Here is a 23,883-nt window from a genome sequence, read left to right on the forward strand (position 1 = left end):
GTGCTGCCTTGACTGGTGTCCGTGCCGGTGACACGTAAAAAGCACCAACCGATCGTGGCCGTTTGCCAGCCTCCCTTGGCCCCTGTGCCAGTAGCACGTAAAAGACTCCCACTACACTCTCGGGGTGGTTAGCATTAGGAAGGGCATCCAGCTGTAGAAACACTGTCAGATCAGACTGGAGCCTGGTGCAGCCATCTGGCTTCCCAGACCCCAGTCGAACCGCACAACCCATGCTAGCATGGAAAACGGACGTTAAATGATGATGATGATGATGATAATGATATATGTGTGTGTGTGTGTGTGTTGATATGTATTGTGAAAATACACATTGTTGATCAAAACTAAAGAACTGATGTTTTTAAACAAAAATATCCTATGTGATTGCTGTTTCTCCCGAGTTAATGAGGTGCTCCCTTGTAGCTCTCATCACTTCATTGTTAATGCAATGAATCAATGATTGGCCCCTTTGGATGCCTGTAATTTGTGATGCTATTGTTCACAAAATGCATGGTATAAATAAATAGATACCAGGTGTGTCTAAAATCAACACCTCACCCACCTCCTTTCATCTCAACTAAAATTCTGAGCTTTGTGCTTGTGTTAGAAATTCTAACAGAACTTTATTAGAATAGTTTTGACTGAAGAATTGTGAGACAAAACTTTCAAAATTCTTTCTGAAAACTAGGACAATGCAAATTAGAAAGAAAGGAATAAAGGTAAAAATAAGAAAGGTAACACCTTTAGAGTATCGGCTATTTTTCTTTCTTAAGAAAAGATCAGTTAAACTCTTAAACTCTATCTAAATCTGCCCTTCTGCTAACACCTTCATCATCATCATCATCACTGTCGTTTAACATCCACTTTCCATGCTGCCATGGATGAAACTGTTTGACTGAGGAGTGGCGAACCAGATGGCTGCTCCAGGCTCATATCTGATGTGGCAGAGTTTCTACAGCTGGATGCCCTTCCTAACACCAACCACTCTGATAGTGTAGTGGTTGCTTTTTATGTACCACCAACATGAGGTCCAGTCAGGCAATACTGGCTTCAGTTATGCTTAAATGGTATTTTTTATGTGCTTCCGGCACAGGAGCCAGTCAGGTGGTACTGGTATCGACCATGTTTGAATGCTGCTTTTTATGTACCACCGGCACGGGAGCCAGTCAGGCAGCACTGGCATCGATCATGCTTTAATGGTACTTTTTATGTGCCACCGGCACGGGACCAGTCAGCCAGCATAAACATAACTCCTCATGACTTAGTAAAAAAAAAATAAAAAAACGAAATCCCAAATCTTTTGTTTTAGAAAGTAAGTGTTGTCTGCTCTTACAAATGTATTGTTGTTTATGTATTATTTTTTATGAAATAATTTCACAATTTCCTTGTTTCAGAAGTTAATGGCAATATATCTTTTGAAGATTTGAAGATAGGTAGTAAAACACCTCCAAAATCTTTGCAGCCATGTGCAGGAGACGCCTACTTGCTCTTTCAGGTAATTCGTTTTTTTTATCATTCATTGCTCTTATACATTAAAAAGACAAAAATTGAAATACAGGTGTGGTTGTAGCCATGTAATTAAGTAATTTGCTTGATGGATATTGTGCAGAAGCCTGCTATATGTATGAATGTGATCAAGTTTGTGTGTGTGTGCAAGTATGCATGTGTGCAAGTATGTGTGTGTGCAAGTATGTATGTGTGTGTGCAAGTATGCATGTGTGCAAGTATGCATGTGTGCATGTATGTATGTGTGCAAGTATGTATATGTGTGTGCAAGTGTGTTTGTGTGCAAGTATGCATGTGTGCAAGTATGCATGTGTGCAAGTATGCATGTGTGCAAGTATGCATGTGTGCAAGTGTCTTTGTGTGCAAGTATGTATGTGTGCAAGTATGCATGTATGCAAGTATGCATGTGTGCATGTATGTATGTGTGCAAGTATGTATATGTGTGTGCAAGTGTCTTAGTGTGCAAGTGTGTTTGTGTGCAAGTATGCATGTGTGCAAGTGTCTTTGTGTGCAAGTATGTATGTGTGCAAGTATGCATGTGTGCATGTATACATGTGTGCATGTATGTATGTGTGCAAGTATGTATGTATGTGTGCAAGTGTCTTTGTGTGCAAGTATGTTTGTGTGCAAGCCGATCGTGGGTGCAGATCTTGGTGGTAGTAACGAATATTTGAATAGCACCTTGGAGAGCTGCTGTGGATGGTGGGTATGGACCAGTTTGAGAGCTGTGAATCATTACAGACCTGGATTTTCCATGTGTGCTAGTATGTATATATGTCTCTGTCTGTCTGTGTGTCTATCTACCCTGCTGCAATTCAAAGGTTGGTCCAGGGCTATAAGAAAAGACATTTATCCAGTGTCATGTAGTGGGACTGAACTCAAAGCCATTTGGTTGCAAAGCAAACTTCTTAACTACACATCATCATCATCATCATCATCATCATTGTTTAACGTCCGCTTTCCATGCTGGCATGGGTTGGACGATTTTGACTGAAGGCTGGCGAACCAGATGGCTGCACCAGGCTCCAATCTTGATCTGGCAGAGTCTCTACAGCTGGATGCCCTTCCTAACACCAACCACTCCGAGAGTGTAATGGGTGGTTTTTACGTGCCACCGGCACAGGGGCCAGCCAGGAAGTACTGGCAAAGACCTCACATAATTTTGAAACTTAAGAAAAAAAAAATGAAAAAAAGATAGGAACAAAACCATGAAACTGAATGCAATTCTTTTATTTTCTAATTCCAGGATCTGTGCCAACTTGTGAATGCTGATCAACCCTACTGGCTCGTTGGAATGACAGAAATGACCCGCACGTTCGGGTTGGAACTTCTCGAATCAGTCCTCACTACATTCTCTAATGTCTTCTTACGCGTGAGTACCTTCCCAACGAAATCCTCTCATCATCTTTTCTTGATGCTTACAGATTCATAGTTACGATAATGTTCCACTTCACCAACGAAGTAACAGAAAAGGAAATGTGGATCTTTACCTTTTGACTGACAGATTTCAAAAATAATTTTTTGTAACTAAACACTTTCAAACTTCGTATACTGGTAGAATGTGACATATAAAACATCTTTTACTCTTAACGTTTTTGAGAAAAGCTTATATTTAGGAAGTTATTTCATGTTAAAGTTATAATATTTCAGTAATTTCAACCAATTAATGACGTGTATTCAGCTGAATAGACTTACTTCTGTTGTTTGTCAACAACAACTTCTGGCGGTGTATATTTCAGTGTATATTTGTCACTATTATTTATGACAACCCTAACCATAAAACCCTAACCCTAAAACCTTAACCCTAACCCTAACCCTAAAACCTTAACCCTAACCCTAAAGCTAAAACCAGTACGAATGCACAAATGATGTCATACATATTTTAAAATCTGTCGGTCAAAAGGTTAAGATCCCAAAATATAGAGAAATCAAGCAAAACTACATCTGAAGTTGTTTCCTGTGTGCTGGAAAAAAAAAAAAAAAAATTTCAAGTGCAGGCATAAATCAGTATGTGTGTGTAGACAAGTGGATACATAGAAACTGTTTTTACATCTAAAGTGCAGGAGTGGCTGTGTGGTAAGTAGCTTGCTTACCAACCACATGGTTCCGGGTTCAGTCCCACTACGTGGCACCTTGGGCAAGTGTCTTCTACTATAGCCTCGGGTCGACCAAAGCCTTGTGAGTGGATTTAGTAGCCGGAAACTGAAAGAAGCCTGTCGTATATATGTATATGTGTGTGTGTGTGTGTGTATATGTTTGTGTGTCTGTATTTGTTCCCCCAACATCGCTTGACAACTGATGGTGGTGTGTTTCCATCCCCTTAACTTAGCGGTTTGGCAAAAGAGACCAATAGAATAAGTACTAGGCTTACAAAGAATAAGAATAAGTATGGAAATAGACAGTAAATGCTTGTTGGGAAATTGTTGTGTATTGCTGGTGTATATATTGCGTGTGTAGACAAGTGTGTTAAATTTCAGGTTGTAGAGCAGATATACCCATCCTATGCCAGTATCAGAAGAGATTCCATTAAAATATTTATAATGATGTTGACTATTATTATATTACTAGCAGTATCGCCCGGCATTGCTCGGGTTTGTTTCGAGCCTTTAGAATTGGAATTTTTGGAAACTAAAAATTTTGCATTATGTAGCTTGTTATTCTCTTTAAGTGAACATTTTTCTGGTTGAAATACACCGAAAAATGGTGACACAGCAGCCAAAAAATCATAAAAAATAGGGATTTTCATAGAAAAAAAAAAGCACCTTTTTGATGTATATAATTTTTGGTGTTAACATGGTCTGATTTGAATTTTTTCTTCTAGGGAAGGAAGAGCAAGCCTTCTTCTATTATACTCTCAATTTTGATCAACTTGCACCGCAGGGTCTCGGAGGAGATAGTGTAGTTGATGGCTACCAAACCTGCCACACAGACAACTTCAGCTTTATATATATAGAGATGATTACTGACACAGTTTTCACTATTTAATGTCTTAATGGCTTTTATACTTGTTTTATTTTGCAGCATCCAGAGTTCAGTTTTATGTTAAAAGAGCGTGTATGTCCTTTGGTAATCAAGCTGTTCTCACCGAGTCTCAAGTACAGACAGGGAGTGCCTCCACCTCCATCACCTGCTCCTGTTGAAAAGCCTTTTTTTCCCATTGTGATGAGACTTCTTCGGATTGTCTCTGTACTAATAAAATATTACTACCAGCTTCTGGTGAGTCGTTTACTCTCTAAAATGATATTTTTTTATGCCAAAATTGTTTAATATCTACTGACAGATGTCATTGATTGACAACTACTCTCTCTCTCTCTCTCTCTCTCTCTCTCTCTCTCTCTCTCTCTCTCTCTTTTGATATATATATATATGACACAAAGTAAGTTAGGGGTTATGGGTGCAACCCACTAAGGGATAGTATTTATCCAATATACTGTTGGTAAAGTACCCAAATTCTTAATACATAAATGTTTTTAATTGCAATGCAATTAATTCATTTATTGTATTAAACGGGTTAAGGTAAAGAAATATTTTTACCGTTAATTTATAATGCAAATAAGGAAATGGAGAAATAATTTAGTTGTTTCAACATTCTAATATCCAAAAGTTGATGAACAAACTAAATTGTTTCTCCATTTTCGTATTTGTATTATATATATATATATATATACTTTATTTTAAGCAGCAGAAAATTCAACAAAATCTGTTACTCTGAGTTTCTCTTTGCCGTTCATCAGACAGTTTTTTGCTAGAATGGAACATATATATTAATTCAATCTATACTCTTACAAACGCTACACCTTTAAAAAGAAATGGACTTGTTTGATTGGCCCTTTAGAAAAAACGGTCAATCTTCGAGCGATAAACAAAAAGGTCAAAAATATATGTATATATATATAAAAACTTATAAAAATTATAAAATCCGAGGAAAAAACCGAGGAAAAAACCTATTGCCGTTATTGAAGACAGTACAAATTAATGCATAGAAATTAAACCTGTTATAAATACTGCAATACATATTTATATTAAAATCCACATATATATATCAACATACACAAAAGGATGCGCGTAAACGCCATACATACATATACAGACGTATGAATATGAATCTAAATTATACACATAAAAGCATGTGTACATATATTCACGCAAACCGTCTCGCACGCAAGCTAAAATTCATCTATGTAGCAATTCTCATATACTGAGCAAGGAGGGGGAACAAAAGAAGGGAAAGAGAGAAAAAGGAACGAAAGAGGGGTGGGGGGGGGGAAACTTGTAGCGATGTTATTGGCATCTATAGAGGCCAGTATACATACACAAGTTTGAATTGATACATATACATACCGTCGTGTGTATGCGTGCTTAAGCACAAGCATACTTTCACTTACACATACACAGATACGCATGCTTACAAATACATATGCTTTGCTATACACAAACTTATATAAACATTCTAAATTTGACAACATTGCTTTTTTTTAAAAAAAGCATTGCTTTTAAAAAATGGGTGCATTAATAAAAATATATACGAAAGACATATAAAATAAAATATAACATCCTATTTTGGGTCATTTATAAATAATCAAGGTAATATAAATAATCAAGGTAATCCTATGCAATACAATAACATGAAAACAAAGTTTGTAGGTTTTTCCTAATATATATGTAGAAACAATAAGACTTTGCTATAGATCCGTCGTAGCGCTTAAGAGTCAAAATCAAAATCAAAAATCAAAATACAAAATATATACTCTATCCATATGGTATATTTATATTCGACATTTTAAATTTAGCCGCGTGCCTACATAAGTTCATTAACTCACTTCTTTGATTCAAAGAATTATTGTCTTTGAATAATATGTGCATTTTTTCTAATAAGCAAAGCTTGCACTTGAAATTATATTTGAAAGCTCCATGCCTGTATGGTGCCGCCCTGTCCAGAATGCTCCATGTCACGTTGAAAGGTGGGGCTTCCTTTTCTTTTAGTTCCCAGACATATTTTGCTAGGCTGGTTTTCCTCCTATTCTCTGGGTATTTAAAAGAATTCTTATGAGAATAAAATCTTGTTTTAAATGAATTTTCTGAAGCCCCTGTGTATGTCTTGTATTCCGATGAGCCTTCCACTTGCACCTTGGCTCTATAAACTACTCCTTTCACTAGACATTTCCCTTCTAACGGACAGGAGCTTTCGTTTTTGCAATTACATTTCTTAATGGGCTCGGCACCATGTCTAATCTCAATTAGCTTCCTATTATGTTGGCTAATGTAAGAGGCGAAATTTCTGCAACAAGAATAGCTAACCTTCAGGGTTCTTCTATTAAATATTCTGTAGAATTTATGACCCTGCTTAAAATGCTTAGAGACTAATCTCAAAAATTCCTTACCTATATTAGTCTTTACGGCCAAATTGAAAGCCGGGTTGAACCACAAAAACTTTCCTGGTCCTAGTTCTTCGTGCAGCATTATTATTAGCATTAAGCTGGTTGAACTGGATCTTCTCCGAGAATCCACTATTCTTCAATGCGCTATCGTAATAAGGTGCAGCATTATGGAATGCTGCCTCGTCCGAAGAAATTGAAGATATTCTTCTACCTACATTGCTGACTAAGTTGCTAAGGATAACTGGTGGTTTCGAATCTTTGCTAATATACGATAGCTTTTCATTGGGCTTACGGAAAGGTTTAAATCTATCCGGTCTTACATTAAAATTTACGTCTAAAAAATCTACACTATTCAGGTTAGTATCTATCGTAATCCGTAAGCCCATCCTTTGAAAGAAAGCTATAAGGTCCTTCCTAAGTCTATCTGATTCATGGCCGTTTAGATTATGCGTGGCTATGAGGCCGTCATCCCTATATTGACCTGCATCTATAAATGGGAATTCTATTTTTAGATTATGGAGAATAAAGGCTCCTATGAGCATACATAATTCAGCCCCGTCGTATGACAGGGTGATTCAAAACTCACCATACATACAATTTAGTTTTTTATAAGGAACATTTCTTTTTATTTAACTGTTCCTTATAAAAAAATAAATTTTTTCCTATGTATGGTGACTTTTGAATCACCCTGTATATATATATATATATTATAAAAAGTGTAGGTGGCATACGAGTGGGTATATATTTATAAAAAAGAAGTTTGAAAATGCCACGATATAAGATAAATTTAAATTTTCTTAGAGATTTTACATGTTTTGGTTCTTCTTGAAAAAACGAACCTTATCAAAAATATTTTTGAAAGTGTAATAAAAAAGTTCATAATTGTTTCTTACTAGTCTCAACAGAGTCCACGTGGTGGTGTTTTGTGGGTGGGGGGGGGGAGCATAATGGCTGTCTTGTGCATTGACTAGAATCGTTGGCTGTAATCGTGAAAGTCACTTGTTAATGTCTGTTTTCCATGCTAGCATGGGTTGGACGGTTCGACCAGGGTCTGGAAAGCCAGGAGGCTGCACCAGGCTCCAGTCTGATCTGGCAGTGTTTCTACAGCTGGATGCCCTTCCTAATGCCAACTACCCAAGAGTGTAGTGGGTGCTTTTTAGATGCTACCGGCACAGGGACTAGAGGGGGCTGGCAATGGCCGTGATTGGTTGGTGCTTTTTACGTGCCACCGGCACAGAAGCCAGTTGAGGCAGTGCTGGCATCGGTCATGTTCAGATGGTGATTTTTATGTGCCACCGGCATGAGGATCACAACTACAATTTCCATTTGATTTTCATTTTGATGTTGATGTACTTGACTCAATAGGTCTCCTCAAGCACAGATTGTCACCCAACGATCCAAGGTACTTTTGAATGGACTGGAGCTGGTTATGCAAAACTGGTGTTGGAAACTGCTGTGGACTCACTTTATTTGCCGAGTCTTTGCAGTCACAGCATATCTCCAGAGGTCTCGGTCTTTCATTATAGCCTCTGTGAGGCCCAACATTCGAAGGTCATGCTTCACCACCTCATCCCATGTCTTCCTGGGTCTACCTCTAACCTGGATTCCTTCAAATGTTTGGGAGTGGCACTTCTTCACACTGCTCTCCTCACAGCTCTCCTCACATACAATTTAATAAAGATACAGGCATGGCCATGTCATTAAGAAGTTTGCTTCCCATGGTCTTGGGTTCAGATCTTTTGCATGGCACCTTGGATAAATATTTTCTACTATAGCTCTGAGCTGACCAAAGCCTTGTGAGTGGATTTGGTAGAAGGAAACTGAAATAAGTGTGTGTGTGTGTGTGTGTGTGTGTGTGTGTGTGCATGCTTGTTTTGACAGTATGATTGTTGTAACTGAATGTCAATTATTTCCAATATTCTACAATAAACTTTTCTGGTGATGGGGAAATATTTCTTGGCTTAGAAACAGGTAAGGGTTGGCAACAGGAATGGCATCTGGCCACAGAAAACCTGCTCCAATAAACTCTGTCCAACCCATGCAAACATGGAAAAGTAGACATTCTTTTAATTTCTCACAGTGGCAGGACTTGTCTCTAAAATTTAGATAAGGGTTCTGTGATTTTTAGAAGATCCCATAAAGGTTTCATGACAAAAATAAGCTTAGGAGCTGCTATTTTTGGTTACCATTTTGGCAAACCTGGTTTTTGGACAGAAATATTTTTCATCATTACTGACTGGGTAAAATGAAGATTAAATCTAAGAACAGACTAAAAGTTGATTAGTTTGTCTAAATCTCTGTCTTATAATCATTAGTTTTCCTCTCTTTCTTTTTACCTCTTTCTTTTATTTTTCTATCACTAAATTACATCAGACTTGAAATTGAAATCATTTACAATGGCTATATATAAGTGATTACATATATTGATTATTTAATTAAATATCAGTGTGTTGTTTTATACTATGAATTTTGTAAAGCATTTACTGGCTGTCGAAGTGTTAGCTTTCCACAAGTATAGTTTCTATGACTGTTTATCACGAGTAGTGGTCATATCTAAAATGAATATGAATGTGTAAAGGAAAGAAAGATCAGACGTGGCTGATGCCAGCGCCACCATGACTGGCTTCCATGCCGGTGGCACGTAAAAAGCACCAACCGATCATGGCCACTGCCAGCCTCCCCTGGCACCTGTGCTGGTGACATGTGAAAGGCAACCACTACACTCATGGAGTGGTTGGCGTTAGGAAGGGCATCCAGCTGTAGAAACACTGCCAGATCAGACTGGAGCCTGGTGCAGCCTCCTGGCTTCCCAGACCCCGGTCGAACCGTCCAACCCATGCTAGCACGGAAAACAGACATTAAACGATGATGATGATGAATACATTTGATGTTTTTTTTCCATAGAAGTAATAACACATGTTTATAACAAGCAGTTTTGGTTTATTGGTATTGTCTTATTTCAACACTGATTTGGTTTTAGGAAGAGCTTAGAAACCAGCCATAGAAATTATTCCAAAAGAAGGAACATAGGAATGAGATGTGGTCATTCTCAGACTCATTTAGGAGGGCAGCAACTCCAAATATGAACTGACTCAGGATGAATGACCCTTTCAACCTATGACAGCATGGAGAACAGATGTAACAATGAGGGTGATGGGGATGATGATGATGATGATGATGATGATGATGATGATGGGTAATCATAATGCATAAAAGAAAATAGTTAATTGTTCTTCTTCAATTACAAAATTTGATCTCTTCTTCATTACAGGTAACTGAGTGTGAGATCTTCCTGTCGTTACTTGTGAAATTTCTTGAACCAGAAAAGCCGAGCTGGCAAAGATGCCTCACTCTCGAGGTTTTACATAAACTGACTGTTCAACCGGAATTACTAAGGTGAGCTCAGGACTTTGTTTCTTCATTTACCAGTAACTAGCAGTATCGCCCAGCGTTGTTCGGGTTTGTTTCGACCCTTTAGAATTGGAATTTTTGAAAAGTAAAAATTTTGCATTATGTAGCTTGTTATTCTCTTTAAGTGAACATTTTTCTGGTTGAAATACACCGAAAAATGGCGACACAGCAGTAAGAAAATCGTAAAAAATAGGGATTTTCGTAGAAAAAAAGCACCTTTTTGATGTAAATAATTTTTGCTGTTAACATGGTCTGATTTGAATTTTTTCTTCTACAGAAGGAAGAGCAAGCCTTCTTCTATCATACTCTCGATTTTGGTCAACTTGCACTACAGGGTCTTGGAGGAGATAATGTTAGTTGAAGGCTACCAAACCTGCCACACACAGACAACTTCAGCTTTATATATAGAGAGATTTTTAAGTTCTAACGGAATTTTAAACAAAATAATTAAATCCCTGGTGTTAGAGTGAATTAAGTGGATTAAATTGATGTTTTTTAGTCGTTATTTTAAACTCTATCATTATGTCATTGCATCAGCTAAAGCTGTTTGCTCTACTTATGTTAATCCATAAAAACAAAGACTGTTGTCTTTTCCATGTTGAAAATAGGTATGGTTCTGTGATTAAGAATTTTGCTTTGGACTCCTGTTGTTTTGTGTGGCACCATGATCAAATGTCTTTTGCTGTAACCTGAAGCTGATGAAGGTCTTGTGATTAAATTAGCAAATGAAACTGTGCAGAAGTCTGTCATAGCCTTGTGTGTGTGTTTTCCTATTTGTGCCTTGATATTGTTTATGAAGTATATAAAAGTATATAAATTGCCCCAGCTCCCCTCCAGGGTTGGCGAAAGCAATGTGGTGGACAACGAAAAACCTGGATGATGACAGTCAAGGCTGATCTGGAACCCAACCTAGGCCCCATATCTACGGTGTTCGCCGCTGGAATAGGGAGTGGTTGGAGATCATGCGGTCATTAGCCTCAAATCGCCAGGTCTGGTCAGCGTTTGTGAGAGATGCTGCATTGAGGATGAATGAAGCCAGCTCAACCCACCCCGGGTGAATGCTGTCTCAAGACAAGACAAGAAGAGTATATAAAAGAATGTCACCATTTTGGCAGTGGTGTCATTCCTTTTGCCTACCGTAGAACTATGTCCAGCTGTTGGGCCATTCACTATGTGGAAGTCTTGGGAAATAAGTATTTTACTTGGAAACAAGTTGGTGTCAGTGGCTGAAAGAGCAACAGGTTGTAGAAAACTGCCTCAGCAAGTCTCGGCTAATCCACACTAGCAATGAAAAAGCTGATATAAAAGTGACGAGGATGGTATGAAGATGACGGAGAGTGAATGGAGATAACTTGTAAAAAACTCCAACTGTTCATGCAGTGGTCTGAATTTGTAGTATCATATAGTATGTGGTTACTCTTTACTTTTTTACTTGTTTCAGTCATTTGACTGTGGCCATGATGGAGCACTGCCTTTAGTTGAGCAAATCGTACCCCAGGACTTATTCTTTGTAAGCCTAGTACTTATTCTATCGGTCTCTTTTGCCGAACCACTAAGTTATGGGGGACGTAAGCACACCAGCATCAGTTGTCAAGCGATGTTGTGGGGACAAACACAGACACACAAACATATACACACACATACATACATACATATATATATATATATATATATATATATATATATATATATATATAAACGACAGGCTTCTTTCAGTTTCCATCTACCAAATTCACTCACAAGGCTTTGGTCGGCCTGAGGCTATAGTAGAAGACACTTGCCCAAGGTGCCACGCAGTGGGACTGAACCCGGAACCATGTGGTTGGTAAGCAAGCCACTTACCACACAGCCACTACTGCGCCTTGGTAAACATTGAAAAGAGACTAACAAAATAATGCTAAAGCCTCAAGAAGTACAATAGGGTGCTGGAAAGTTCCTGGATTTAAGGGTATTGCAAAAGACCTGGATGGGGGCCCAACCTTCTGAGTTCTTTTACAGGGCTTAGAAAAACTGAAGGACTGCTGCAATAAGTGTGTGAATCTGAGAGGGGAATATGTTGAATAAAATCATAATTAAATGATGCTCCTGTGTTTTCTCTTTCCCAAAGCCAGGAACTTGTCAGCTTCTTGTTTATCTGTTTTATCTTTTATCTTTCCCTTGTTTCAGTCATTGGACTGTGGCAATGCTGGGGCATCACCTTGAAGGATTTACTTGGACAAGCCATGACTTATTTTCTTTCTTTTTTTTAAGCTCCGATACTTAGTATATCAGTCACTTTTGCCGAACTGCTAAGTTACAGGGATGTGAACAAACCAACACTGGCTGTCAGGCTGCAGCGTGGGGTAGGTGGAGGAGCAAACACAAAGACACACACACACATGAGACAAACCTCCATTCACTTTCTATCTATCAAATTCACTCACATGACATTAGTTGACTCAGGGCTAATATAAGTAGGGACTTACCCGAAGTGCCACACAGTGGGACTGAACTCAAAAGCCCATGGTTGCAAAATGAACTTCATAACTACACAGCCAGGCCTGTGCCTTGGAAGTTTTTGTCTTATTATTTACAACTTCCACAGCTTTTGAGGACCCAGTTGTATTAGTTTAATGAAACATTTCCTCTCTACTCCAGTCTCAGTTTATTATTCACTTCTCAAAACTCTTGTATCTCATTATGAGAGCTCAAAATCTCTCGTGGAAACGTCATCCAACCAAAGTACAAATATATGGGAAACTACCACCTGTACCAGTTGGCTGGACATTGTTGTAGAGCTGAAAACGAGGTAATTTCTCCTCTTCTCCTCTGGAAGCCATCTGCTCGCGATACCAGAGGGTGCACACTCTCCTACCCTGATGTAATCTCCAGGAATACAGGCATCCAGTAACAGGACCTCCGTAATGCTATGATGGACCGTGAGGTCTGGCGTAACATAATAAATTCCATTGTCTTGGCCACGGTCGAACAATGATGATGATGATGATCATAGACACCTATCAAACTGCTTTACTTCTCTCTCAGATTATCCTTGTCCTTGATTTCACTCACAACTTCTCTTGCGTTACATTAATGGCATTAATCTTTCTCATCTTGGAGGCCCTGCAGATCTCCTTCTTCCGGACCAAACCTATAAACACACACACACACATATGTATAATTAGGCTAGTTGGTTGATTGTAATGAAGATAATTTATCTTATCTAAATCTTAGATGAAGCGTATATTATGAAGGAAAGAAAAAAAACTAGTAATGTGCCCGACTCATTGAGTGTTTCCATGACAACAGGCCATTTATTGGATTTTACTTGCAAACTATTTCTAGATAGTTTGGCCATGTGGTAAAGAAGTTCACTTTGCAATCATGTGGCTTTGGGTTCAATCTTGCTGTGCAGCATCTTGGGCAATGGTTTTCTAGTATAGCCCTGGGCTGGCCCAAACCTTGTGAGTGGATTTGGTAGACAGAAATTGTGTGGGAGCCTGTCATATATATATATATATATATATGTATGAAGAAGAGAAGTAATATTGATGAACAACAATTGACTTACACCAATTATTATTTATTAATTCAATACAAATAGACTGCTTCCATCTAACAGCTGTTTCTGCCTCCAGTGTTGCGTATTTTAACGTCTAACTCAGCTAACTTATATATATATATATACACACACACACACACACAGATATATATATATATATATATATATATATATATATATATATATATTATATATATATAATATAATAAGTATAGGAAAGAATGGAGCTGAGCGAAGATTTAACAAAATTCCTTTATTTTATTTTCGACTTATGTTTCGAATTCTGCAAAATCCCTAATTCCGAATGAATAAGGAGTCCATTATGCAGCTTTCTCTTCAGTAGTAGTTTTACGGACAATAACAATCACAGCATTCCCAGAAACAGGGAATGTGCAGGTGATATTGCCTTAAATAGTAATGAAAATAGGATGAATAGTATCGTGTCCAAATCCAGCAGTAATTTTTACACCCATCATAGAAATAAGAACGCTGTATTAGTATCGGAAACTAATCCCAATAGATTAAGGTTCTTATCAAATAACTCCAAAATTAGAAACACCACTTACCAGTGCAAAATTTCTACTGGATCTGATGTCTACCTCTATATTGGCGCAACCTCCTCTAAATTAGCCACAAGGGTCTCCAACCATTTTTCCACGTTCCGAGATAAGAGTAAACAGCACACCACAGGGCTAAGCATATTAGTCTGGCGTTTGAAGAACACAAATTCAACTTTTACGCTGGAATGGTCAATATTGTTGGTGTCCTTACCGTTTGATAAGGGCAGAAAAATCTGTGCCCTCTGTAATTCCGAACTCTTTCATATTCTGTTTGCCCGAGGCCAAGTAATAAACTTGATTGTCGAGCGATCTTTCAGATGCTTACACTGGAAAAAGCATACCTTTCACTCATACCATTGAAGTCTAATATAGATAACCCCTGGATTTCCTACAAAATTAATTTGTGATATCTCATCCCTTTAGTTTATAAGATTCTCTCATAATTGCTAAGAGCTGCTGTCCCCTCGTCTTTTGTCATTAATATTGTGGGCTCTCTCTGCCCACTCCCTCTTAAGTTGACACATTCGAACACACAGACACAGTCCTTTCACCTCCTGACTGTTAATTTTCTGTCAGCCTTCTACACACACTATCACGCATTCACAGACACACACACACACACACACACATTAAGGCAATTATACACACTCATACACACGAGCACTCATTCATAAAATAAATCAAATATAAACACCAGTCAAACAGAATGCATTCCCTCACCTTAATATTCTTTTACCTTCCTTCTCCAACCTCGATTGAACCCTTGAACTCTATTAACTGCCAGTTTCTCCTATAAATAAACATTATTTATCATTATCGCTATGGGCTCCTCGTGAGCGGTCATCTAAAAACTTGTTGTGCATTTTATTGGCGAAAGAAGTTCCTGGATTTTCCTGAAGAGAAAGCTGCATAATGGATTCCTTATTAATTCGGAATTAGGGATTTTGCAGACTTTGAAACATATGTCGAAAATAAAATAAAGGAATTTTGTTAAATCTTCGCTCAGCTCCATTCTTTCCTATACTTATTATATTAAATTAAACTTCAAATTTCCGCACTAAGGCACGGAGTATATGCCCTATGGTCGTAACTTCAACCGTGTTCTTTCTGTTGTGAGTTTGCTACCCAGGTATTGGTTATCTTTCGAATTATCCGTAATAAGATAATTCATTTATCTACTATATATATATATATATATATATATATACCAGAATTAGCACATAAATGTGAAACAAGGTGGAAGAATAGTACTCGAATACCGGAGGTAGAGTAATATGCTTTATTAATAAGGCTGCAAAGACCTCACATGAAATGGTACACAGAGTTTCGTGTTTCTGTTTGTTGGACAGAAACAAAACTGTACGACAAACGGGAACGTGAAACTCTGAGTAACAGTTTTTGTGATGTCTTTGCAGTTTTATTAAGAAAGTACATACATACATATATATATATATATATATATATATATATATATATATATATATATGGAGGCGCAATGGCCCAGTGGTTAGGGCAGCGGACTCGCGGTTGGAGTATCGTGGTTTCGATTGAACGAAAACACCTAAAAGCTCCACGAGGCTCCAGTAGTGGGTGGTGGCAACCCTTGTTGTACTCTTTCGCCTCAACTTTCTCTCACTCTTTCTTCCTGTTTCTTGAGTAACGCTACGATGGACTGGTGTCCTGTCCAGCTGGGGAGGAACACATACGCCATAGAAACCGGGCCCATGAGCCTGGCTAGGCTTGAAAAGGGCGACGTTTATCGTTTTTATATATATATATATATATATATATATATATATATATATATTTATTATATATATATATATATATATATATTTATATATGTATAAGTGTGTGTTTGTGTTTGTCACTCACAGCTGGTGTTGGTTTGTTTACATCCCCTTTACCCAGTAGTTCAGCAAAAGAGAGTGATATAATAAGTACCAAACTGGTGCCCCAGCATGGCTGTTGTTCAATGGCTGAAACAAGTGATATATAACCTCGTTTAACTAATTACCGTAAACACCATGTTTGTAACCTTATCTCTTTGCAGATCGTTTTGTGAAAGTTATGATATGAAGCCCCATTCGACAAAGATTTTCCGTGATTTAGTCAATGCGATTGGTTCTTTCATACAGTCAATGTTCCTAACCAACATTACTGGATATGGATATAATTCACATGGTGGTACGTAACCGGTTCCATTCTACATTTTTTTGGTTTGTTCATTCATTTGCTTTATGTTTGTTTTTCTGTCCTGAGGTTGGTTGCACAGGTATTTATTTAATGCAGTGTTTACCAGCTGGATGCTCTTCCTGTTGTCCACATCGCGTGCCATCTTTGGTAAGTGTCTTCTACTACAGCCCTAGGATAACCAAACACCTCTGTGAGTGGATTTTGGTAGACGATATACATACATACATATATATATATATATATATATATATATATATATATATATATATATATATACATACAGACACACACACACACACACACATATATATGTGTATATATATATATATATATATATATACATCGTCTCCAGCTGGCTGTACCACACGATCCCTAATTCCGAATGAATATGGAGTTCATTATGCAGCTTTCTCTTCTGGAAAATCCAGGAACTTCTTTCGCCAACAAAATGCACAACATGTCCTTATATTTTCGAACATGCTTTATCGCATAGCTTTGAGATTTCAGTGATGTGATTGTTATTCCTGGAATGACATTGAAGAATATGTGTGACAAGCCATCTGGTCAGATTGATCATAAAACTGGTTGAATATTTGGGCTGGTTATGGCCAGTTCTAATGCTAATGGGTTAAGTTGATGTTTGGAACATAAATTAGCACAGAATTTTTAATGGGAAATTTTAATTGAGACCATTTTAAAACATGAAGTTTGTATCTTAGAACACAAAGTGTTCTTGGGCAGGTTGGTATCAAAAGGGTTAAAAATGTGGAGAAAATATACCATATTTTAACATGTATAAGGGACCTTATTTTATCAAAAATTAAGTTAAAAAAATATGGGAGTTTCTTATACATGGATAGTATTATAATCCCTTACAAAACTTTTTCCCAAATTTTAAGCCCCCAAAATTAGGGGCTTCCTTATACATGAGAGTTCCTTATACATGTTAAGATATGGTAATTCTTGCTGTAATTAATTATTCATAATTAAAAACTGTTTTAATCAAAATGTTTCAGTTTGTATTCTTGTTGTAAATATTGTTTATTTGTTCTGTCTTCTGCAGTTTCCAAGGGCCAGGACATGCAGGGAACACCCCCAGCACTAGTGGGGGGTCTGCCTGTAGGGAGTGGTGTCTCTCCACAGCCAGCTTTCATGTACCGTGGCATCTGGATTCCGTTTATCCTTACCATACCCCAGGGACAGACCAAATCAGTATTGTAAGTTGGATTGTTTTTATCATTGTCTATTTGAATAATTAAAAATAATTTGTTGTTTCCTAATTAGAATTGAACTTACTTTCATAAATGCTCCACTTTTGACTGACCATAAAAATTTCAATTTTAATTCATTCATGATTCAAGTGGTTTGTGGAGTAATTAATAATTCCTTGTTGTGTCTGGGGAGAGTCATTCTCTTTTAGTGCCTTGTAATTTAACACACTCACTGGTAAAATTTCTGCTCATTTCCTTGGAAACGCAACGAAAATTTTAGAAAAATAAAGAAGGTAATGAATGGAAATTTTACCGGTGAGTGTGTTAAATGATAAGGCACTAAAAGAGAATGACTCTCCCCAGACACAACAAAATATGCTTCAACACACAAATTCACATAAAGAATCTTGCAAACCAAATCCCAAAATGAAATAATAATTCTCTGTTTCTGTAAATTCTAATTGAACTTCTTTGCAAAATGTCAGGTTTGCCCAGATTTTTCTTCTGTTTAAATTTTCCTTTTTCTTTTGAATAGATCGCATCATAAGTTTTATCTGTAGAAATATTGTGATGTAACTCATGGTTGTATATGACCAGTTATGCTTACATAGAATTGGTTATGGTTATTTCCTCATTCATCTGGTTGCACTGTTTTCATGGATTCCTGTGACTCTCTGTTGCCATCCAATTCTATTGTCCATCACATTCGGCAGGTCAGACGGATTGCAGTTTATCTTATCACAAATCTGCTTGATATAGAGAATTCATCTACGAAGCAATTGCCCCAGCTCCCCTTCAGGGTTGGCGAAAGTGATGTGGTGAACAACGAAAAACCTGGCTGATGACAGTCAAGGCTGATCTGGAACCCAACCTAAGCCCCCATATCTATGGCATTTGCCGCTGGAATAAGGAGTGGTTGGAGATCACTCGGTCGTTAGCCTCAAATCGCCAGGCCTGGTCGGCGTTTGTAAGAGATGCAGCATTGAGGATGAATGAAGTCAGCTCAACCAACCCTGGGTGAATGCTGCCTCAAGACAAGACAAGATATAGATCTTAGCTTGTTGTCCCCTGTTAGCTCTTTGTGTTGGCTCTCACGAAAGAACTTCGCTAACAGTTCCATCTTTAGCTCTCCAGCAATGTCCTGCAAATCTGACTCCACACTCTTTGTTGGCGTCTGATACTGGATGAAGGTTCCCATACAATCTCTCGTTAGTTAAACAATTTCTCCAGATGATATTCGAAGCCTCTCTTAGCATGCGAGTGTAGGCTCCATCCAATCTTCTTATTTCTTTACTGCCCACAAGGAGCTACACAGAGAGGGGACAAACAAGGACAGACAGACGGATTATCTAAAACAATTAGGGAAAGCATAGGACATACTGGAGGCACATGGCCTAGTGGTTAGAGCAGCAGACTCGTGGTCGAATCTCAGACCGAGCGATGTGTGTGTTTATGAGCGAAACACCTAAGCTCCATGCGGCTCTGGCAGAAGGTAATGGCGAACTTCTGCTGACTCTTTCGCCACAACTTTCTCTCACTCTTTCCACCTGCATCTTGCAGCTCACCTGCGACGGACCGGTGTCCTGTCCAGGTGGGGAACCTATACGCCAAGAAACCGGGAAACCGGCCCTTATGAGCCGGGCATGGCTCGAGAAAGAACAAAAAAAAAAGAAAAGAATGGCTTAATTGGTTCTTCTATGATGTAATTGTAGAAAAAATATTTTCACTTTTGTAATATGTAAAATTTTCACCATCAACTCATCATCAGTCAGTTAGGATATTATAAGAGGGAAAAGAATGGAGCAGGAAGCCGTGTGTGTTTGTGCTTACGTAATTTCGTATTCTGTGTTTTTTAGTCAAATATTTCTTTTCTTTGCACTTTGCGTCAGTGTTGATTTCTTTCCAAAGTGAATTACTTCCCTTGCATTAAAATTTCAGATTCCAAACCTGCAATCTTCCTAAGAGGTTTATATTTTAACCCATCCATTGCCGATCGTCCGTTTAAACTGACCCTTAATTTATAAGGGTATAAAACAAATACTTGATACAAATCTTGATTTGTGTACGATCAGTATCAAAGAATAAAACAGGTTCTTAACACTATACAGTCTGTATTGAACGGATATCAATGAAATTCTTTTTAGTTGTTATTTAGGTTAAAATACAAGTATCTATAAAATTTCAGGCAATTTCATTCACTAGAAAAATTTTGGCACAAATGTGCTAATAGCAAGTGTAAGATTTCAAAAGTGTTTATTTCAACACAAAATGTTCGTTAAAGTGAAACAGATAAAAATTCATTTACAACTGTAAAAAAAAAATTTTTGACTTGCTGGGGTTGATTTGGCTGTGGGTTAAAAACCTTGATTTTAAATTACATATTGTATCAAAATTTCATGCATTTACTTGCTAAATTAAGGAAGTTATTAAAAATTGAAACCCGTCAGTGACTTTCGGGACACCCTATATAAGTCACTTTCCTTTGTAAGATGGTCGACAGTGATTTGTGGAAAATTTGACTGTTGTTTCTAGCAGATTGAGTGACCACGCAGAGCCCCCACTTCCCCTGGTTTGTGCAGCTTTTTGTTTTCTATTTAAAGTTTTTTTCTTTTTTGTCCGCAAACCAGAAACCTGATTTGGATGCTTGCATCAGAGCTTACTGTTTTCAAGTACCTGGTGGTAGTGGTGGTGGTAGTGTTAAGATGAGTGATGAATTAAATCTAGCATCCAAGTTGACCATGGCAGGATTTGAACTCAGAACACAAAGAACCAGATTAAGAACCCTAAGGCGTCCGGTCTGATGTTCTTACAAATCCATCAACCCACTGCCCTCCATTGGTGCTTATTTTATCAATCTTGGAAGGATAAAAGGCCAAGTTGACTTTGACTGGATTTGAACTCTGAGTGCAGAGTGTCAGAACAAACACTACGAGGCATTCAATCCAACACTGTTATCGCTACCAATTTGTTGCCGCCACTGGCACAGGTATCACAACTACAATTTCCATTTGACAATTTTCAAAAAATCAAATGGAAATTGTAGTTGTGATACCTGTGTCGGTGGCACGTAAAATGCACCATCTGAATGTGGCCGATACCAGCGTCGCCTTGACTGGCCTCCATGCCAGTGGCACGTAAAAAGTACCAACCAATTGTGTCCGTTGCCAGCCTCGCCTGGCACCTGTGCCAGTGGCACGTAAAAGTACCCACTACACTCATGGAGTGGTTGGCGTTAGGAAGGGCATCCAGCTGTAGAAACACTGCCAGATCAGACTGGAGCCTGGTGCAGCCTCCTGGCTTCCCAGACCCCGGTCGAAGCCGTCCAACCCTCTGTAGAGCAACACAACTGGCACTTATCTTAACAGCCCTGAATGAATGAAAGGCAAAGTTGACCTCGGTGGCATTTGAACCCAGAACATAAAGAGGGACGAAATGCTGCTGTGGTAACCATTCTGCCAACTTGCTTCTTCATCCAACCTTAGAATAAAGGAAGTCTTATCTAACCATTGCTAGGATGGGAAAAGTGATGATGATGACAATGGGCTCAGCTTCAGAGCAGCACATCCTTGCTTTGAATTTTGTGGTTCTGTTTTATTTTTTCCTGTTAAGGATGTAGTATTTGAATTGTCAAGAATCACTAACAACAGGCTTTATGGGTTAATGCCCCAGGCTTCAGTGGAGTGTAGAAGTGAAGTAGTATGGTTCAATATTTATTATTGGATTTGCAGAAGAAGCAAAAAAAAAAACTAATAAAAATGTTTATCAATTTGTGTTGCAAGACTCCGAATGTGAAGTCGTGTGTTCAAACAAATATTGTTGTATTTTGGGACGGTCATTTTTTCTTCTTTTTTCTGCCAAATACACACACATGCTGTATATCCATTCTTCACTCGTTTGTTGCTGTTCTTGTTCTAATTCATGTCCATTGTTAAGGAAAATATGCTTTCATCAAAGTTGGTATGGGCATGCAAAAAGCACCCATTACACTCTCTGAGAGGTTGGCATTAGGAAGAGCATCCAGCTGTAGAAACTTTGCCAGATCAGATTGGAACCTGATGCAGCCTTCTGGTTTGTGAGCCCTCAGTCAAACCGTCCAACCCATGCCAGCATGGAAAGCGGATGTTAAACGATGATGATGATCATCATTATAATCAATTAAGGCAGCAAGCTAGCAGAATCGTTACGGTGCCAGTTGAAATACTTAACGGCATTATTTCTGACTTTATTTTATTCTGAATTCAAATGCCTCTGGGATTGACTTGGCCTTTCATCCTTTCATTGTCGATAAAATAAGTACCAGTTGCATACTGGGGTCGATGTACTTTACTTACTCCCTCCCCTGGTGCCAAAATTTTAAATCAATATTTTTATAATCAATTATTAGTCACCATATATTCATCATGGGTTGATTTAGGGGTGATTTTAAAGAGATTTGGTTGCTATTTCTAGCAAGTCAAGTGACCACATAGAAGCACCTTCATTGTCTTGTGTTATCCATGTCTATCTTTGTTGCTTTTCGGAGTTCCAGTTTATTTCTGTGAAGCTGCCAAAAGTGAAATGACACATCAAGCGAGTTATCATATAATTTGTTTGTGTCAACTTCGTTTATGACTCCATTGAAGTTTACCTGTGATATCATCATCATCATCACCATCACCATCACTCCTCTCCCCCTCCTCCCCCTCCTCTTCCACTCCCCCTTAAAATACAGTTGTGGATCCCCAGTTTACTATTTTGTTGTGTGGACCCCTAAAATCTTATTTGGACCCTGGTTGAAAACCACTGATCTAACCACTAAAGCACACACACTAAAACACACACACACATACACAGAGCATCATTCAGTTTCCGTCTACCAAATCCCTTCACAAAGGCTTAGGTCAGTTTAGGGCTAAAGTAGAAGACACTTGACCAAGGTGCTGTGTAGTAGGACTGAACCCAGAACCATGTGGTTGGGAAGCAGACTTCTTAACCACACACCCACTCCTGCACTTATAAGTTTTAAGAAATAAGTTTTACAAACAGTCTTGGATTCTGCAGAGTTTTGATTTGTTTAAATTCCTCGATGCTGCAGTTGTCAAACTTTTATAACAGATCCTTGTTGATTTGTCTTTTTAAGAAGTCGACAGTTCTTATTCTCAATAAACAGAAAAAAAAACAATATCTTTGGTCTTTGTCAACTTAAGGATAAGAAGCGCAGTCGATAAAAAGAAAGAATTTGCTTTTACAAGTGTGTGTGTGTTTTATATATGGATGTGTGTGTGTAGGTACGTGTGTGAGTATGTGTAGGTATATATGTATGTATGTATAAGTAGATACATATGCATGTATATATATATATATGTATATATAGGTATGTATGTGTAGATATAGAGATGTATGTACAGAGGCATGTGTATATATACATATATATTATGTACTGTCATACACACACACATAATATATATGTGTGTTTGTGTGTGTATATACATCTATTCAGATCACCCTCTTTCTCTCTTTCTCTCTCTCTCTCTATATATATATATAGAGAGATAGAGAGAGAGTGATCTGAATAGATGTATGTATGGATATGTATATATACATGTAGTCATCGATAAATAGATGTGTATATATATATTTATAGAAATTGATAGATAGATAAACAGACAGACAGATAGATAGATAAAAATCTATAGATAATGATATGTTGATGTTCATGATGTGTATGTGTGCATAAATACATACCTGTGTATGTATGGATGTTGTTATTCCATTTTGTATCTGTTATATATATCTACTAAGGCTGTAATATCTGAATTGTCAACTATTATTAACAATAGGCTCATAGGGTTAATGCCCTGGGCTTCTGTGAAGTCGGGAAGTGAAGTAGTATTGTTCAGTATTTGATTTTGGACTGGCAGAACGAAAAGAAGAAGAAGAAGAATAAAAAATGTTTTTGGAAAATATGCTTTCAACAAAGTTTGTATTGCAAATCCTTATGATCAATTTTAGTCACCGTGTATTTTGTTTGTTTGTTGATATAAAGTCTGTTTTTCCTTGCCGGCATGGGTTAGATGGAGAGTTATCATCATCATCATCATCAT

The 23,883-nt window shown here is 37.9% G+C and overlaps 1 protein-coding gene across 3 annotated transcripts in view; it reads left to right on the top strand.

Annotated features, from left to right (window-relative positions):
• The window catches only part of LOC115217025 (protein MON2 homolog), a 794,357-nt gene that overhangs the window by 41,108 nt on the left and 729,366 nt on the right, over positions 1 to 23,883 (top strand). For 2 of the 3 annotated variants that reach the window (XM_036507025.1, XM_029786561.2), the window contains exons 7-12: positions 1,392 to 1,492; positions 2,750 to 2,875; positions 4,525 to 4,719; positions 10,153 to 10,277; positions 16,447 to 16,580; positions 17,653 to 17,806. In XM_036507025.1, coding sequence (XP_036362918.1) covers positions 1,392 to 1,492; positions 2,750 to 2,875; positions 4,525 to 4,719; positions 10,153 to 10,277; positions 16,447 to 16,580; positions 17,653 to 17,806 — 835 coding nt within the window. The remainder of the gene's footprint in view (positions 1 to 1,391; positions 1,493 to 2,749; positions 2,876 to 4,524; positions 4,720 to 10,152; positions 10,278 to 16,446; positions 16,581 to 17,652; positions 17,807 to 23,883) is intronic. The other variant, XM_036507026.1, reaches the window with a different exon arrangement.

The sequence above is a fragment of the Octopus sinensis genome, linkage group LG11, assembly GCF_006345805.1.
Source record: "Octopus sinensis linkage group LG11, ASM634580v1, whole genome shotgun sequence".
Taxonomy (NCBI): Eukaryota; Metazoa; Mollusca; class Cephalopoda; order Octopoda; family Octopodidae; genus Octopus; species Octopus sinensis.